Consider the following 19604-nt stretch of genomic DNA (forward strand, 5'->3'; position numbering starts at 1 on the left):
ATAACAGAGTAGTTGTTATCCAGCATCTCTCTTGATTAAATAAAATCATAGCTGATGCATGTCTGAAGGTGCACAGGGTGACAGCATAAAGATGACAACAGGAGCTCTGGCGTCTGTCTGTCTGTCTGTCTGAGTTTCGATCTGGCCAAATCTCTGACCCGTTCTGTGACCTTGGACAAGCTACTTCACCTTTCTATGCTTTACCTGTCTTATCAGTAAAAAAAGAATAATAATGGTACCTATCTGGCACGGGTTGCTTGTGTGGAATAAGTGAATTAAATGTGTAAAGCATTTAGAACAGTATCTGGTACACAGAAAGCACTCAATAAATGTTAGCTCTTATATTCTATACTTTTATATTTTTAAAAAAGTGGGTACAATAAAAAAATTAAAGGAAGGCCAGTCATTTTTAGAACAAAAGTTTATTTACAATACTCAGTCTGTTTTGGTATCACTACTGACAAAATGCCTACAGCTGAGATATTAGTTAAGGCAATACATTGATCTTAGCTACACATAAAACCAGAATCCAACATTATCCCAGTTTCCTATCCCTTGTGGCTCTGAATGCAGCTTAAAAAAAAAGAACAAACCCTCTTTATAATGTACAATGGCTTAAGCAAACCACTTCTTTAGTTTTTTTTTTTTTTCCTATTTAAGGGCTGGAACTAAGATTACTCATCTAAAATTTGCTATTTACGGCGAAAGCCTGAGAGAATGGGATGACGTAACGACAGAGGTTTATTTTATCTGGCTTTCATAACACAGTATCTGTATGACTTTAGAAGAATTTAAATGAATAATATTGTAAACAGTACATATTGATAATTTTCTGACAAATTCATTTATCTAACATCATGTTGAGGAATGAAGAGAATTTCTCCATACATTTCAAAATTTATTCTATTTAATGATTCACAGTCTTGCTCCATGTTAAAGTAGTTATCACTGATATAGCATGATAAGCAGTACTCATGGAAACGTAATAGTCTGATTTTAAAGATTCCCTGTTAAGCTTTAATTCCAAGTTGAGGTTCCCATATGTATGCATGGTTATATGCATGGATTTATGCATGCATATATGCATTGTTGATATATGTGTGGGTACTAATGCCCCTTTTCCCGAATGTAAAATAATGGTATCTGGCATCTAGTTGTAAGAAAAACTTCACCAGATTGGGAGGTAGGTGACACATGAAAGAATCTTCTTCTATCTGAATTTAAGAATACACCTGTACCAGGCAGAGGGACAGAGAAAGGAAGAGGAAGAAGTAGAAATAGAAGAAAAAAACTACATTGGCTCAAATTAAACTCAGGTAATTAATTTAAGACAGCAAATAAATAAATCAAAAAATGCCCCATTTTTGTTTCCAAAAAAAGAAATCACTGGTAAATCCTTACTAACAGTTTTAAAGTTGATCCATTAATATACATTTTAAATCAGAAAAAGTTTGAGTATTACATCTGTCATAATGCTATATTCATCTAATACACTCCTCTGCTGAGATATCTGACCCATCTTCATCTGTACTCTCTTCTATCTCTGGCAAGTTGCCCCAAAGTAGGAAGTTAACACCTGAAAATAAAAGGTCATAAAGTCAGTTGATGCTAACTACTGTTACAGCTCAGATCATGACATACAAAAACTTGTATGTTAACGTTCATATATTAAACCATAGTTAGCAGTAAAGAGAAAAACTATGAAAGAAAGCGCCACAAATAAATTTATCTAACATTTTTAATCTAAGACATAAACATTCTTTAAACCCTTTTAAGTAAGGGCTTGAATTCTAGAATCTGGGAACTCAAAAGGATCTCAGGAATCCATTCACTCAAACCTTGCCTCCAGCTGTATTGTGCCATAATCACTCTACACTGATAATTTTCAAATCTATTTTAATTTTTAAGAATAGAGTTCTCACAAGACCTTTTAGATTAAGTGTCTCTTTGGACCGTGCAAGGAAAAGGCCTGAATCGGTATCCTCATCTCCTCGATAAATACGGAAGTAGTTGGTGCCTTTTTCTGATTTAAACCTCCAGCAAGGTTCTGGAGCCAGTTATTAATCTTTGATACATGTGGGTTTTAGACCAGAGGCTATTAAGGTAGGTAGAACTGTAAACTTTAGGACCAGGTTATAGCTGTCAATACAATATCCCACACAACAATCTAAAGCCTCATTATGAAAGGACAGTCAGGTTGCATATTGAAGAATCCAGCACTGGCTGCTAGTATAAGACCACATATATGGTAGATGATAATGAGATGTTTTTTCCCTGGGCATGTACTATATTGTAACTTGAAAGTACTAAACTGAAAACAAACAAAAAAACAAATAACCATTATTAATTGACCTCTAGGAAAGCCAATGAAGTCCAACAAGAAAGGAAATCTTAAGCTGTCCAGTTGTCAGCGTGGGCACAAGGAGAACGCAGCAACTCTGGATGTCTCCTTCACACAGAGTGAGAGTGGCCACATGGTGGAACGGAAGGAGTCAGGGTTTGGAGATTTGGTTTGAAACCAGTTTCCACCACTTCCCAGTACACCATGAATGTTTTTACTTTTACTACAAAGGCATACAACCACAGACTACATATTGTTTTGTGTATTTAAATTTTTTACAGTATGGTATTGTATGTATCTTTTCTAATTTGCTGTTTTTATTAAACATTATATTTTTGAGATATACCTATGTCCATATGTGTAGATTTAGTTCATTTCTTTTTATGTCTATAGCATATTCCATGTGAATTAAAAAAAATTATATACATATGTATAAATATATATATAGATATATGTAGCAAACATGGCCCATCACTCAGCCTTTCCTTTAACTGCCCATTTTGCACAGGTGCCCAAGGAGACATGTACAAGAATGTGCACTGCTGCATTGTTGAAACAGTAGAAACAATCAACTGTCTGTCTTAGATGACATATTGGAATCTAATTAGGCAAGAATTTAGCATCTATTTGATACATACATATTATTAATTAATTAATTAATTATGATAGAATTTTAGTCAAGGGAAATATTTAATACCAATATGTTATACTAATTATTTAGTAGGAAATATACAACCAATTCTTAAAGGATATTTACATAATACATTTTATATTGTCTGGAGCCATTCAGTTTTGTTATGATATGCATGCCTATCATATTATTTACAGTAATTTTTTTTGTGTTTGAATTGTTTATAATAAAAAACACCTGTTTTCTCCCCAAGAATGAATGGTGTTTTGCTTCTGGTAAGATGGCAATGAAGAGCTGACAGGATCGTAAGAAATTACTAGGCCAAAATCTAAGGGACAATTAGAACCCATAAAGGTCAACAGAGAGCTGAAGTCAATTTGCCTTTGAGGGCATTTGCTAATCCCAGGGAATTTGAACTGAGTTTTCCCAAGCCTCCTCAGGAAAGTTTTGGGAAATCAGGTCTACATGTGTAGGCTAACCTAGAACATAGACTTCTTGATGCCCTTTCAGTCTAAACATTCTAGAATTTTATAAAGCGTGGGTATGAAGCTTTTATGAGCAGCTTTGAAGCTGCTCGTTCAGGTGTTTCAAGGACAGTTCTAACAGCCATGAGAACTCTTTTTTATATCAAGCATCTAGAAAATTCTTCTTTAAATCACAATATTAGAGTTACAAAGGAGAAGTTTGATATTCTTGGAGTTAATACTCAGAGACGTGAGTAGCTCGGCACAATTGGTTCAAAGAAGAAAAAATAAACTAATAGATTGGATCTGACAGAAGCAGCACCTTCCTTTCTCTGTTAAGAAGGGAGGAAGGAAATCTTGTGATACATCTGTTTCTCATGGATTAGATTCAATGCAAATGGAAGAATGCTGGACTTTCATCTTTAAAAAATTAACTAATATAAAAAGGTAAATAAAAATTGAAAAGTCTCCACCCCGTGTTTTGAATTGTATGAAGCAGAAAAAATAATACCAAAGTAGAAACTTCCTTTAATGTGTCCCATGAGCAACACAAATATGAAACTGGAAACCTAATTTAGGAGCCTATATCTCACTTAGGGGAGTTCAGAGAAGTCTTTGTTCAATAATGGCCTTCTTAACATACTAGAGTCTTAAATTGAGACCCCAAATAGTGGGTTCAGAACCACAATTGAACACCAGGTGATTAAAAAAGACAAAAACAATCTGAGTCTATAAAAACCCAAGCGTAATTGGAGGGTCTAAAGAACCTGACAACCTAGTTTAGAATTCGTAATCTTTTAGTCAGTGAAAACAAATCATACTTAAAAAAAGGAATATATTTTAAGTTCTGAAGAAGATTAACACATACATCTAAAAACCTGAGTGTTAGTGCCAACTTGGATTGTCAAGTTCCTTAAAATTGGCCTGTAAACTAAAGTTCTATAAACTCCAGCTCCCACTAAAAAAGTTCCACTAAACATCAACTTGGTCTGTTGTGTAAATAGATATTAAATATTGAGAACATGTGTTCTATAACAAAACTGAATGGCTCCAGACAATATAAAACGTATTATGTAAATATCCTTTAAGAACTGGTTGTATATTTCCTACTAAATAATTAGTATAATATATTGGTATTAAATATTTCCCTTGACTAAAATTCTATAATTTATTAATATAGATGTTAAAATGTCCATTTTTATCCTAAAATAATATAACCAAATAGAGTGGTTACTTAGTCATCTTTCCTCCCAACTTCCACAATCCCAGCCTCCCCTTTCTCCCTTTCTCATACACACACACACACACACACACACACACACACACACACACAAAATTAACTATCAAATCTAAAATCTTCCAAAACTTTCTAGAGTCAAAATATGTATCAAGGCAGCAATTTAGAGCAATTAAAATATCAATTTAAAAAGGCTATGAAATCCAGCCAAGTTTGAGGCTCTTCAATACAATGATGATAAAAGAAATGGCAATGAATTTTGGCTAGTAGTTTCCATAAGTGAATGTTTGGGATAAAAGGATTGACACTTCACTCTAGTGGATCCAACCCACGTAGGAAGGTCTCAGAGGGAATCCTGAAATGATCTATTGGGAGTTTCACTCAGGTATTGATAGAAAAATGTTAGAGGAAGGGCTGAGTCAATTGTTTCTTACCAGTAGAGTCTAGTCTGTTAATACCATAAACTGCCTGGCTGTGAAACATCCAGAAGTGTCCATTGTTACAGGAAAGAAGGCAGGAACAACATGGAACAATCACATGATAACCTACGATGTTCCCACTAAAAAAGAAAGTAAATATTATTAGATACCATGTAATACCTGGCCATGTAAGCATTTTTATGTGCTAATGTAAGTAGATGACATAAAGACCTCATTTCCTCCTGCTGCATTGCTGGGATCTTTGGGATGAGAGTTACTCTGATAATGGTTACAGGTCTATCTATAGTCAAGCAGGAAAATAGTCTTCAAGTGAAATAATACTAACATATTCTCCATTTCTTTCTTGCTGGTATTATTTTATTCATTTTCCCTTCAGAAGCCAGCTTCTAGATGCTACAAGGTTGTCATTTGTTGTGTAAAACACCCAAAATTGATGTGCAGTACAGACAAAATATATTAAATTCAGATCTGTGGGTAAAAGGTTTTTGCTATTCCCAGAACTGTGGCAAGTTGGGTTCTTATATGTTCTAGTTCTATGCCAGCACCTAAAAACTGTTTCAACAGATGGAGAAGTAGGAAGACAGCATGAACCCCTAGAAACCAAACACAAGCTGGCTGCTCTAATTTTAGTTTCAGTGTTTCTGTAGGAATTCAGAAGTAAAGCAAATCCACAGCCTGTAGAGAAAGTTGCAAAAGTTTTTAATGTCTTCAGGATTATCCATCTGATTACAAGTACTTCACTTTCTGCAGGTTTTTTTTTTCTTTCCCTATGTGGTCACTATTAAATAGAGTGAATATATAGGGAATGTTTTAGTTAGTGCTTTACAAAAATAAAAATGACAACATGAACTGCTTATACCTTAAGTTGTAAAAATTCTTATTATTGCTTGTTCTCACCCTGTGAGATGTGGGAGTTGGTCATTTTTGTGAGGCCCTGTAAAAAATGCTATAAAACTTACCAGCCCACCTAAAATATGTCTTCTAATCATAATCTGCTTGAAAGGCAAACAAATGAAAACAAAAGTTGTTCTTAAACTAGGACTGACAGTTATTTGTAAGACTAGATTGCAAGAGGGTGGCCGGTTAGCACAATTGGTTAGAGCATGGTGCTGGTAGCACTAAGACTAGATTGCAGGAGTAAATTTTAGGGCTTTAATTACCGCCTGTATTCATTGACTCATTCAACTAATGTTTATTGAGCAGGTATTATGTGTTAGGTACTATTTTAGGTGCTAGGAATACAAGGGTTTTGTTCTCATGGAACTAACATTCTAGTAGGGACACATCAGATCATTTTGTTCCCTTGTTAAAACCTCTTCAATGGCTTCCCATTTGCCAAAAATGAAAACAAATCCCTTCATACCAACGTGTAGATCTGTGCCATCCAAATGTGGCTATTGAGCTCTTGAAATTTGGCCAGCTTGAACTGAAATCTGCTGTTAAGTATAAAACATATACCAGATTTTAAAGACTAAGAATAAAAAATAAAACGTAAAATATTTCAATAATTTATGTTGGTTACATGTTGAAATGGTAATATTTTGGATATATTGGGTTAAGTAACATATATGATTAAAATTAATTTCATCTGCTTCTTTTTATTTTTTTAAATAGAAATTTTTACTAGAATATTTTAAATTCCATATGCAGCTTGCATTATTTCTATTGGACAGCGCTGATCCAGATGATCTGTAATTTGACTACGACTCTAATCTATTCATACTACTCTCCCCTGATGCTCACAATGTCTCAGCCATACTGTCATCATCTTTTTAGTCATTGAACATGTTAAGCTTTTTCTTGCCTTGTGTTCTCTGCACTTGCTGTTCCCTCTACCTAGAACATTCTTCCTCTGGCTCCTTCTTATCCTTTAGGATTCAACTCCTATGTCACCTTCTCCTGAGAAGGCTTCCCTGACCATGTTCTCTAAAATAGTTCTTACGCTCCCAACCTCTATTATTCTCTATCATTTATTATTATTACTTCCTTTGAAGGACGTGCTACCTTATTCAATATCTTATTTATTTAAATATCTTATTGATTGACTGTTCCCATTAGAATATAATGCCCAAAGGCCAGTGATTCTGTCTTGTTTATTGCTGTGTCTCCATCCCCTATAACAATGACTAGCACCTGGTAGGATCTCATTATATAGTTTGAAGGAATGAATGAAACTGGCACAAAATAAGAGTTTGCTAACTTAAATTATTAGGATTATAATTTATAATTCAAATCCCATTTAAATGAGAAAATCTCAACCTTCTTTTAAAATGGGACTAATAACACTCAAGTCTACCTCGCAGAAAATAATAGTAATAATTTTCATTTGTGTCGTAATTCATAGTTTATCAGTCTTTTAACATTCATAATTCATTTGATTTTCACTACAACTCTATAAGGTAAACATAAAAGATATTTTAATTTATATCTTAAGAAGATAGTTTCTATTTTCTCCAGTTTATCTTCTTAAGAATATAAATTAGGGGCGGCCGGATGGCTCACTTGGTTAGAGCAGGAGCTCTGAACAACAGGGTTGCCGGTTTGATTCTCACATGGACCAGTGAACTGCACCCTCTACAACTACCATTTCCCCAAAAATAAGACCTAGCCCGACCATTGCTCTGTGTCTTTTTTTTTTTTTTTTTTTTTTTTTTTTGGGAAACTAGACACTGCAACTTTATTAGTATCGGCGACGTTTGTTTGGAGCGAATTCAGCTCCAGGAGCTGCACGGTTGAATGCAGGAGGGGTTCCACCAATTGCTCCAATTCCTTCCATTGCAGCAGCTTGGCCAAAGCGTTCAGTTGTTGGTGGGGTGGGTCCCAAGGTTCCATCTGGCATCATAGTGGCAGGTCCTGGAGGAGCTGGGGTACCAGTTGGCACAGGAGCAGGGGGCATGGCGCCTCTGTTGTTTATGCCCATAGCACCTCCCATAGCCATCTGGCCCATCCGAATCTCCTGCTCTCTCGCATCGGGGAAGGCTCCCTTGAATCCTTCCTGCTGTCGTCGCATCATTTCTTCCTGTTGTCGCCGCATCTCTTCCTCACGGCGCCGGCGCTCCTCCTCCTGCCTGAGCTCCAGCTGCTTTCGTTTTTGCACTTCTTGGTTGTGCAGCTCTTCCATTCTCCGCAGTTCTTCTTGACGCCGCATCAGATCCTGCCTCATTAACATGACCTGGTGCTCATGGCGGGCGGCCTCCATCTCCATCTCCAGTTTCTCACGGGCCTCCTTGATGTTGCGGTCCACCTGGTCCTGCTGCTGCTTCTCCATCTCAATGAGCGCCTTCCAGCGCATGGCATACTCGTACTCAAAGGAGCCAGGCTGTGCGAATCTAGGTGGCTGCTCGCGCTCCTTGTGAAATTGCTGGTTCTTTATAACCAGCTTCTCTGGAAGTCCCTCTTCATCATCTAACTGGTCCATGGGCTCCACAGTCACAGGGCGAGGAAATGTGGTTAGCAGGAAAGAGCCTTCACTGCATCTGTCCAGAGCTTTCCGAGCAGCTGGCTTCCCTGAGAACTCAACAATGCCTTTTCCTGAGGGCCTTCCTCGGTCGTCCACAATGACCACAGCCCTCTCCACCTGGCCGAACACAGAAAAGGCTTCCTCCAGCAGCTCATTGGACACATATTGAGGAAGGTTTCGGACCGTAAGGGATGCGCTATGGCAGGCAAAGCGCACACGCAGCTGCTTTCCACGGAGTGGCATGTTGTCCAGCTCCACTTTGGCAATCTCTGCTAGAGTTCGTGTTTCCAGTCGGATAAAGCCAAAGCCCTTATCCTTATGAATGAAGACTTCGCCTGCCTTCCCATATTTCTCAAACAGTTTCCTCATTTCCTCCTCAGTGATGTCAGGGGGAAGATTGCCCACAAAAAGCCTGCTCCGTTGGGTGAAGGTCTTCTCTCCTGGTTTCCTAAAATTCTTCAGGTCAATAGTCAAGCCTTCATTTTGGCTGCTGGCTTGCTGCCCATTTGCAGGTATTGGTGGCGGCGGTGGCTGCTGCTGGTGCTGCTGGTGGTGATGCGGATGGTGCTTCCTTGGAGCATGGTTTTGCTTCTCCAAGTTAAAAGTTTTGTTACTCTGCATTTCTGCACCCCTCTACCGACTGTTCTCTCTCCTCGGAGTAACGGCGACGCCACACGGCCTCTACCGTCCCAAGAAAAGCTGCTCTGTGTCTTTTGGAGCAAAAATTTATATAAGACCTGGTCTTATTTTACTATAATATAAAACCAGGTCATATATACTAATACTAATACTAATACTAATACTAATACTAATACTATACTACCAGGTCTTATATTAATTTTTGCTCCTAAAGACACATTAGAACTGATGGTCCAGCTAGGTCTTATTTTCGGGGAAATATGGTAGATTGAAGACAATGAGCAGCCGCTGAGCTTCTGGACGGCCAGATGGCTAAGTTGGTTAGAGTGCGAGCTCTCGACAAGGTTACCAGTTCAAAACGGCAACTGGACTTGGAGCTGAGCTGCGCCCTCCACAACTAGATTGAAAGACAACTACTTGGAGCTGATGGACCCTGGAGAAACACACTGTTCCCCAATACAAAAAAAAAAAAAATATATATATATATATATATATATATATATAATATATATATATATATTTACACATTACATATATATATAAATTAAATAAGAAAACAGAGGTCAGAGGTTTAGAGGTTTAAGGAGTTTACTCAAGATCACATAGATAGTAAGGGTAGGGCCAGGGCTTGAACCTGACTTTTATGACTGTAAATCCAAATGTTTTTTCCATCCGAACTACGCTGCCTTTTTCCAAAATTAAAGCAGGTATCTGTCAATGAACTTTGAAAAATTGTAAAATCATATACAAATGTAAAGTGTCACAAGATCGTTTTAAGAAATAGCTCAAAGTAACAAATGATGCTTCAATGGCTCATTGCATGGGTTATAACCAGTGCTTGATACAGCCCACTGAACCTTTCTCTCTGCTTTGGTGTGAACATCCATCTAGCAAACCCAGGGCTATCTAGAAAATTGCCATAAATACCATTTTAAACATGCGATGTCCTTCAGTTTACATTTGCAGATTTCAGTGAAATAGCATCTTCCAATTAAGTCCACTGTGCTGGAAAGGTAAAAGTGTAGAGAAAGTCAAATGCACTTTTCAAAAAATGACAAAATACACATAACATAAAATTACTAACTTAGCCATTTTTAAATGTAGTTCAGAACTGTAAAGTGTATTCACATTGTTGTGCAACAAATCTTCAGACCTTCTTCATCTTGTAAAATCGAAACTCCGTCCCTATTAAACAACAACTCCCCATTTCCCTCTTCTTCCAGCCTCTGGTAACTATCATTCTACTTTCTGTTCCTATTAATTTGACTGTTTTAGATACCACATACAAGCAGAATCATACAGTATTTGTCTTTCTGTGACTGGCTTATTTTTCCTTAGCATAATATCCTCAAGGTCCATCCATGTTGTAGTATGTGACAGGATAGACTTCCTTTTTAAGGCTGAATAGTATTTTATTGCATACATATACCACATTTTGTTTACTCATCTATTTATGGACATTTGGGTTGTTTCCACCTCTTGGTTATTGTAAATAATGCTGCTAAGAACTCGGGTGTGCACATACCTCTTCTATTCTGCATTAAATTCTTTTGGATATACTCGTATACCCAGAAGTGGGATTGCTGGATCATATGGTAATTCTATTTTCCATTTTTTGAGGAGCTGCTATGCTTTTCCATAGCAGTGACACCATTTTACATTCCCACCAATAGTGCACAAGGGTTCCAATTTTCCCATATCCTTGCTATCAAATGTACTTTTGATTGTGATTTAGTATGAATTTTGTAGTCCTAAAGAGCTGAAAAAGACTCTAAAGTAGAACTACAGTATATTTTGTAACAGTCAGTTAAGATTTGTGAACTCACCATAAATATAACAAACTTTCCATTTAAAACATCTTATGTGTTCATTGATTCACACACATCTTAGCGCATTAATCTATTACCATAATAACCCCTACAAGGAAGAGTAGACAATAGGAAAGACCTGAATCTATTCTAGATTCTGCTCTAACCTCTAACAATTCACATATCTGAGCCCTCCTTATGACTGTCTTGTTACTTACCACAGCGATTGTAAAGATGAATGGGTTTTAATCATAGAACCTTTGCAATAGTAGTTTCCAGATTTATTGTCTAGCGCTTTTTCTTTTTTGCAACACACCATACACACACATACTGAAAATATTAACCCATTTATCTTTGCAATAAATGGCTTTGCCATTAGGCACGACTACACTTAAACCAATTTAGAAAAGATTTCAAGGGAGGAAGAGTCCATAGCTTTGAGTATATTAAAAAAAATTTTTAACCTTCTATTTAAAATATTATGACTATTAGTCTGCCTCCTCTGGATCTGTGTCCAAAGAATAGCTAGTTGTTCATCCATATTTTGATGAACAATATGGATGAAATAAAATGAAATAACTACCTTTCATTTTAATGATAAAGTTGCAATAAAGGGCTAAATCTAGAAAATTATGTAAGGGCCAGATTGACTATGGAAAAAGAAAGTACCTTTTAGAGCTAGAAAAAGATATATTTGAGTCAAATAAAGTGGTTATTTTTCCAAATAGAAGGCAGATTCTTAAAGACTCTACACCTAAAAGTGGGTAGCGACTGAAGACAGAATGTAAAAGGATTTAATTATGCCAATGAACGCATGATATCAATAGGCTTTTTGGGAGACAAGGATTCTTTTAGGGCAAAGTCTCTATTTTGTCTCATACAAATATATTTAAGTCTCTCATTCCGAGGAAGAGAGAGATTTTTAGGAAAAAGGATACAGAATTATATATTGGAATCTGATTCGGCATGCCAATCGCAAATAATGGTAGAGAACTGTGAATGTTTTTTGTTGTAAAACTACAGATAAAAATGAAAAACGTAAGTGACCTCTCCTGTCCAACAGTACAGGGAAGCTTGCCTGAGTTTACCTGGAGTCTAGGTCATGGACTTGATCGGGGAGAGAATGGCTGGTTGGGCATTGCACCTGGTATCCAACTTAAGAGATGTGGTCTCATGGTTATAATTGAACTGGAAGCATCACATCAGGACTGACCACTCCGGCTAAACCACAGGCTTTCTCCAGACAGTCTGCCCACTTAGTTATACTCCAAGGGGATCATCAGACTGTTGGGAGTGGCTGGAACAACCAAATGATAACCTCCTTGTTGGCTCCCAGAAGGCCAGGCCAAACATTTCCCCATTTAGTTAAAGACTGCCGTTGCCCGCCACTAGCATGACTTACTTGGTAGGAGGGATGTCTGTGGAGAAAAGGTCTATTTCGGTATCAGCCAGCAAAACAGCCTTCATGCCCCTGGAGCTGAGCACTTGTTTACAGAATTTGCAGCGCAGCATGGACACGCACCGGTCCTTGAAAGTACAGCTGCTGGTAGACATGGCGTCCCGGGAAGGAGGAGGTGCGGGATTTTGAAAACGGAAACAGGGGCAAGACCCTTCCTAGTTGGATTCCCTCAGGCTCCAAACTAAATTGCGAGGTCTCGAGCTTTTCCAAACCCTGAGATCGGGAAGGAAATGAGTTCTGTTCTGTTTTCCCGTGGGATGGTAAAAGTAATATTTATTGAGTAGAAACAGGAGGGAAACAGCAATTTTGGCTTTCCTTTTAACTGTCGGGGAAGGGAGTGTTGTTTGAAGTGGGGAGAGGCCACGCTGCAAGAGTCCCCGGGAACTGCTCTATTTTCCAGGCCTCCGGTCTAAAACGATCCTCTCCTCCGGCTCCCGCCCGCGGGCAATCCCACGGGCTTCCCCAGTACAGTCTCTCCTTGAAGGCTTCTGCTCTCTCAAGCGCCCCCGCCCCCGAGAGTTCTAACTCCTCTCCGTCGGGTCGTGGGCTACGCGTCCCTACCCACGTCTCCTCTTTGGAAATCGTTCTCTTCCCAAGATTCAGAAGTCGCCTCAGCTCTATCCCCCGGGACGATCCCGCTTCTCCCCAGTCCTTCCGCGACTCTCCCCAGCTCCGCTCGCTCGCCGGCCCCGCTGCGCTTCTCTCCTGGCGGCCCCCGGCCCGCGCGCGCGGGCTCACGCGCGGTTTCTCGCGCGTCCCCCGCCCCGTAACTCTCCCTCGTGAATCCCGCCTTCCGCTCCGGAGCGCGCGGCGGTGTTGGTGGGGCGGAATGGAAGTCGCTGTGGGGGTTCAGTCGGCGTTAGGGTCTCTGTCACCGAGCACGTCGTTTTTCACGCCCTCTTCCGCTGTCTCTGCCTTTCCAACCCTCTGTCAGTTTGAATTGCCAGCGCAGTGCACGGATTGGGAGAACTACGGCTCGCCCACGTCCCGCATTGGAAGGCTCGGGAGCCCTCCCTTGACGACATCTTAGTGGCGAGAAGACCGTACGCCCCGCCCCAGTGACGGTGCCGAGATCAGTTCGACTTGCTGGTTTGCCGAAGCTGGCTCCGCTTCCGACCTCATTGGCGGGTTCCAGGAGGCTGGGGCGGACCTACTCCAGCACTAGTGAAAGAGGCAAGGACGTCTCTCGTGCCTCTTATTGGAAGACGTTCTACAGTCTCCACCGGTTTCTACTCTCTATTGGCTAAAATTCTCCGCAACGCCCCTACTCTCCACCCGGGTCCAATTGGTCGTGCCTTTTCTCAAGAATTTGTGTTTGGTTGTTGATTCCAACTTAATCCCGCCCATCAATTCTACTTCAGGGTTCCGCCACCGCCTGGGGAGCTTACTCCTGACCACGCCTCGGTAGTGCTAGTCACACCTCCAAGTTTCGCCGGCCCCTCCTCCTTATTATCCCTGGTCTCTCGGGATCACCTATTCCTATTGGTTACAGGCCCCATCGGTCGATAGAAATCGGGCGGTGATTGGCAAGGGGGTGGGCTCTGCTTCCCGGCGGGGTCCTGCAGAGTTGGCGGAGGCTCTTCAGGGGACTAAGGGACCAATCTGCGTAGAAGCGGGTGGCGGGGAAGAGAGGGGAGGAGAGCTCTGAGTGGGAAGCGGAGCCGGGGGCCTGGGACCCGTCGCGTCAGAGCCAGGTAAAGGCTCCTTCCCTCTTCCCTTTCTTTTTACCCTCCGCGGGGCCGGACCCTGACTGAACAAACCGGGGCAGGGACGGAAAGCAGAGGGCGCGGAGGCTGCTTACTGCACCGCCTTCGCGGGGCCGCCCGGAATCCCTCCGACCCGCTCCCTCACGACCCTCTCCAAATCTCCGGGTACAGCCCGTAATACTTCTAAGGACTGCGTCTCCGCTCTTCACTACGCTGCCTGGCGCTCCGCCCTGGCTTGCCGCCGCGCAGCCCGCACCCTGCCCCCTCCCCAAGTCCTCGGCATACGGGCAGCCTTAGTCCATCTTGGGGCAGCCGTCGTTGGCAGTACCCGTAACCGTCGGCTGCCCTCTAACCCTGTCTCCGAGCTCTGGCAGACCGCCGGGTTACAGCCCTGGACCCAGAAGAATGGGTGTTTCGCATTGCTTCCGGGGCTCTTCCCGGGTCCTAGCCCCCGGCCTGCCCCGAATGGCTCCTCTTCGCACTCTCCCGTTCCAGAACCAGATGTGGGTCCCCAAAGTTGCTAACATCCTTGCGTAGTCTCCTAACTCGCCCCCCCCCTCCGCCCATGCCCTCGCGCGGTCTTCTAAGCGTGTGCGACAGCTCCAGTTATCCCTGGCTCCCGTGCAGCCGTAGCACCCCACCTCTCAGCCCCCTCCCCGCTTCCTGCCCGCGTGAACCACCAGGCCTCCTCTGCTCGGTTTTCCTCGCTCTGTGTGGCCCTTTCTCCGGGTTCGAGAAGTGGGAGACACGGGCAGGAGCCTCCTCCTCCCGGCGCGAAGGGGGAAAGGGGCGGCCAAGGAGGAAGGGTGGCCGCTGCGGCACGCCGGGGAGCGAGGCGCACAGCTCTGCGCTCCAGCCTGCTTCCCTCCCGCCTTCCGGCCGGGGCCGGGGCGGGATCTCCTCCCGCACCTCCTGGTGCGAGGAATCGGGACTGCGACCCTCACGAACCCCTCCCCCAGGCCTGGGATTGGGTGCGGTATCTAGGATCTCTGGGCTCGGGTGACAAAAAATATCGGGGGTGGCATTTAGAGTCACTCTCGTCCCTGGCTTGGGGCAGGCGACGGCTGCTTTCCGCCCCCTCCCCCCCCCCCTCCCGCTTCCCGGTTTTCCCGACTCCGACCCTCGCCTCTAACCGGTTTCCTGCTTCTGCAGACCACATTGTTTTCCTGGATGTGTCCCGTGCGGAGCTAGCTTTTTCCTGCAGATCTCCTCCCCCCCCCACCCCAAACATTTTGCTGCCAAGAGAAGCTAGTAACCAAAAACAAAACAACTGGGAGGAGGGGCGGGAGGGGAAGAAAAGTTGTGCCCGGGTGGCTTGTCCCTTCCCGGCTTTGATCCCCTTTGATGTCCCGCGAGTTGCCCGGCTGGGGGTCAGGGGCCGCGTCGGAGGCAGGCCCGGGAGGGCTCTTTCTGGCTGGCCGCTGCCCAGCGCTGGCTCCAGAGGGCTCCGGAGGCCGCCGAGGTGCCGCAGTCCCCGCCCGGAGCCCCGCGTTCCCGCCGCAGTGTCCCCACCCGAAGCCAGTTTAGGCGGCTGCTCCAAAGTGTTTTCTTTCAGCCTTAAAACAAAATCCGGAGGGAGCTGCCTTCCTCCCCATCTCGCCGCGCCTAGCTCTCCGGGCCGGGCGGCGTTTGGAGATGAATGGGCCGCGGCAGGACGTGGAACGTCGTCCCCTACCCCACCCCCGCTGCGATTAGGATCTGCGCCGGGGCTAATCGCCCCCTCCCCTTTTCCCTGCATTTACAGGCAAGTGAACTGGAGCAAACGACTTCCGATCCAGGCCGAGCTGCTGCGGCTCCCGTTTGGGATTTGGTTTGCAGCATCTTCGAGCCTGTGCAACAAAAAACCGCGAAGCACGCCCAGCCCTCCCGCGGCACCCTAATACGCACCCATTCCCTCCCGGGGACACAGCTGGGCGCGTCCACACCCCCGCAGCCCCACACCATGTTGTGCGGAAGGACTTGCACTCCCCGCCTGTGTCGTTGATGTCAGACCCCAGGCCAGCCTCCGGGCGCTGCAGTTCTCCCGGCTAATGCTGAGCCTGCGGCTCCGGCTCTAGCACAGGAACCAGCCGTCACCGCGCCCGGCCCCAGCGCTCACCGTCTGCATGTGCCCTCCGTAGCCGCCTGCCCAGCCCGCAGCCCGCGCTCCCCGGAGCGCTGGAGACCACCGCGGGGGACCCCTTCTGCCCTCGGGAGAAGCAGTCTTGGAGGTATTGATTTCAGTGGTTGGATTTTTCCCGTGGATCTATCAATTCACAATTCGAATTTGGAAGAAAGAAGGAAAACATGACGTCTCCAGCCAAATTCAAAAAGGATAAGGAGATCATAGCAGAGTACGATACTCAGGTCAAAGGTAAGGGCTTGGAAAAATAGCATAATGCATATGATCTGTGGACCATTGAGGCATGTTTTTCCATCCTGATTTGCAGGAGGTTCATTTCTTTGGGTGGAGCAGGTGGGGGCAGGCCGACCCCAGAGGTGGTTTCATACGTAGGTCTGAGCCTCTGAGGGATGGGCAGTGCCAGAGACTACAAGCTCAGGAAGGGGATTTTTCGGAGTGGGCTTTAGGGTTTGCTCCTGTAGGGCTGGCCATTATTTTGGCAGCCCTTTTCCTCAGGCTGGATAGGGTGGGGGAGGGGCAGGAGGTTCTTGGAGAGTAAAAGGCGGCAATTTGCCTCTGGTTGTCTGGGTCAGGTTTCCTTGAAGGAGGACGACTGAAATCTGACAGGTGTTAGGGAATTTATTCCAGAGGTTGAAGAGGAATCCAGGCAGAGAAAGGCAACCTTGAGAAGGTGTACCTTTGGAGAGTCCTGGGAGAGGCGCGGTTTTTTCCTGATGCACTGTGTCCAAACATGACATTTGCTATGGCATCGGACACAGAAAGTCTGTAGCCACCTTGGGTGCACCTTGTACTTGCTCTAGTCTAAGGTGGCCTTGCATTCAGCTAGAGATCAGAGAACAGAAAGAATAAGGTCACTCACACTGGGTCTCCGCCCTCCCCTAAACCTGAATGGAGTTGAGATGTTAGGGTTGCTGGGTGGTGCTGATTCTGGAGGATGGAAAAACATAATTGTTTAAACCTTCTGCATTGTCACCCTCTGCTCCAGAATACATGCTTTTAATGGCCCACTCTACCTCTTTGCAAAAATGTGAAGGATAGAGCAGAATGTGGAGATGGAGAAACCGAGGGACCGGTCTGCGCATCTAGTCATTCGGCTGCCTGACTTGGCATGCGAATCAAAGCCCCTTCCCAGATGCCTTTTTTAACCAGCAGTTCCAATAGGAGGGGTTCATTCCTATTTAAGAGCCCCGTGTGTTAGTGCAAGGCACTGTTCCCTCCTGGCCAGTGGCTGGGAAGACTCATGTGGCTCTAGCCCATTGACACCTCAGCTGGGGAGTGGGAGAGGTGGGTGGCCTTGAATGTTACACCACATGGTTGGAGCTCTGGGTTTTCCTTTGTTTCAGAGTACAGAGGGAGAGGCCCCTCTTTTTTCTGCACCAATGTAAGGAGACCATTTCCTATCATAGAAGACTTGACAAGGGCCATGTCTCCCCTCTAATGATTGCCTGGGGTGGGGGGAGGGTAGAGTTTGAAATGGGAAACTGCCTTATCTCTTGGAACCTTGGAAGGTAGTTTGAAGTCCCCATTGTGCCTGTGGTACCTTTTTACTGTCATCAGCTTGGTCAATGCTGGACATGCCCTGAGGGACCTTCTACGCACTTGGCTGCAAACATTGGTGGGTTTATTACAGAAGGTGGGGGAGTTGACTGATTGATAGCTTCAGTTGAACTGGAATTGGGAGAGGTGTGGTTGTTGAGTTATAATTGAGGTTTTGGCCTCTTGTCACTGTTCATAATCCAGGCCTGTTTTTGTAAACAAAAGGCCATTGGCCTCCATGTCCTGTCCAGATGTACTACATTCTGCTCCTGGAACATTCCCGCTCCCCCCCAGTTTTAACCAGATATCGTCATTCTTTTTTCTTTTTACATATCCTATTCTTAACTATTGCCATAGGGAGTGTGAATAACTTTGACTTTCCCAAATATCTTTTCAGAAGCACGCCATTTGACTAAGGCGCAGAGTGATTTTACATGTTTATATTTTGGAAGGTTCAGGGCTGATAGGTGTGAATAGAACGTATCTGCTGATTCCTTACTGGTGAGGGATTTCTCATGAGTATCTCATAATTAAACACTTCGTATATTTACAAACATTGCTCATTGAGATGATGTAATAAAGTTGGCTCTTTAGGATTTCTCTTCTACCTTGCCACGAGCAGGGCACTATTTTGCTTTGCTCTGATATTTTTCCATTGACAGTATTCATAGATTTTATAGTTGCCGAGCATGATGCCTTACTCCGAAGGCATCCAGTAAACACGTATGGAACTGATTTGAATGGTTTAGTTCCTTATTTTATAGCTGAGAAGAGTATGGAGAAATTAAGAGGCTTGTCCAAGGTCACACAGCTGGGCAGTGGTAGATCTGAAACTAGAAGCAGCTTACCGACTCCTAATTCTGCTATTCTATTCCTGTTTACTATGAAACATCATCTGACCAGAGTACGGAAAAAAATATCCTTAAGAAGCCAAAATTTGTCAATGAATAACAGTAGTAATAATGATAATAGTAGATTACATTTTGGGTGCTCATTATGTTCCAGTCTGTCTCAAGTGCTTTGTAAGAATTGTCTCATTTAATCATCACATCAACCCTGGAGGTGGATATTATTTCATCCTCTATTTGTTTAGTGAAGACAGGCTTAGAGAGGATAACAAGCCCTCCCAAGGTCATACAGCAGCTCGACTCCATTCTTTTATTTATCAGCTATTTATTGGGTGCCTTCTCTGTGTACTGGAGTGGCAGTGTACAATCGACAAGACAAAAGTCCCCTCCCTCATGAAGCTTACATTCTAGAACCCGTGCTCTCTGTGGAAAAGCATAAAACTTGGAGACAAAAGGGACCTGGGTTCTGGGTTGGCTCTGCTCCCACGTAAGCTGGAAGCTCTTGTCAGAATTATTATGTTTTTTATGTGTTATGTGGGACTCATAGCACTGCCAGTCTTACTTCTCTTACAGATGCCAAGATAAAGAAGAAAATTGCTGTTTTGGTCTGGTGGTTAAAAGCACAAGTTTCTGAGTCTATGGGGTCCAGGTTTAAATCTCAATTCTGCCATACACCTTGGGCCAGCTTCATGCCTTGTCTGAGCCTCGGTTTCCTAACCCGGAAAATAGACAAAATAATGTACATTGCCTAAAGTAGTTGTAAGAAGTCAATGAAATAGTATATAAGAATCATTTAGCACAGTACCTGACACTCAGTGTTAGTACAGTCTGCTCCTCTGTTAGCAAACCTTCCCTCTTGTTGAATTGGCTGATCTGTAAGGCTGTGTTGCCTATTGGTTCCCAAAGCACCAGC

General features: G+C 43.5%; 3 protein-coding genes across 6 annotated transcripts in view; 1 reads left to right on the top strand and 2 right to left on the bottom strand.

Moving 5' to 3' along the window:
- Positions 1-411: 411 nt before the first annotated feature.
- Positions 412-12692, bottom strand: FAM72A (family with sequence similarity 72 member A). Its single transcript, XM_081026381.1, has 4 exons — positions 12423-12692; positions 10140-10217; positions 5108-5232; positions 412-1576 (listed from the first exon to the last, which is right to left on the bottom strand). The coding sequence occupies exons 1-4, from the start codon at positions 12572-12574 to the stop codon at positions 1482-1484; spliced, it is 450 nt and encodes a 149-aa protein (XP_080882507.1). The 5' UTR covers positions 12575-12692; the 3' UTR covers positions 412-1481.
- On the bottom strand, positions 7774-9261 carry LOC308487204 (non-POU domain-containing octamer-binding protein-like). The gene has a single exon (XM_081025223.1). It carries the CDS (start codon positions 9192-9194, stop codon positions 7794-7796), a length of 1401 nt encoding a protein of 466 aa, XP_080881349.1. The 5' UTR covers positions 9195-9261; the 3' UTR covers positions 7774-7793.
- A 1291-nt stretch (positions 12693-13983) lies between the features above and the next one.
- Positions 13984-19604, top strand: part of SRGAP2 (SLIT-ROBO Rho GTPase activating protein 2) — a 231310-nt gene continuing 225689 nt past the window's right edge. For all 4 annotated transcript variants that reach the window (XM_081026382.1, XM_081026383.1, XM_081026384.1 and 1 more), the window contains exons 1-2: positions 13984-14173; positions 15930-16538. In XM_081026382.1, coding sequence (XP_080882508.1) covers positions 16472-16538 — 67 coding nt within the window. In that variant the 5' untranslated portion in view covers positions 13984-14173; positions 15930-16471. The remainder of the gene's footprint in view (positions 14174-15929; positions 16539-19604) is intronic.

The sequence above is a fragment of the Rhinolophus hipposideros genome (assembly GCF_964194185.1).
Source record: "Rhinolophus hipposideros genome assembly, chromosome: 19".
NCBI classification, from domain to species: domain Eukaryota; kingdom Metazoa; phylum Chordata; class Mammalia; order Chiroptera; family Rhinolophidae; genus Rhinolophus; species Rhinolophus hipposideros.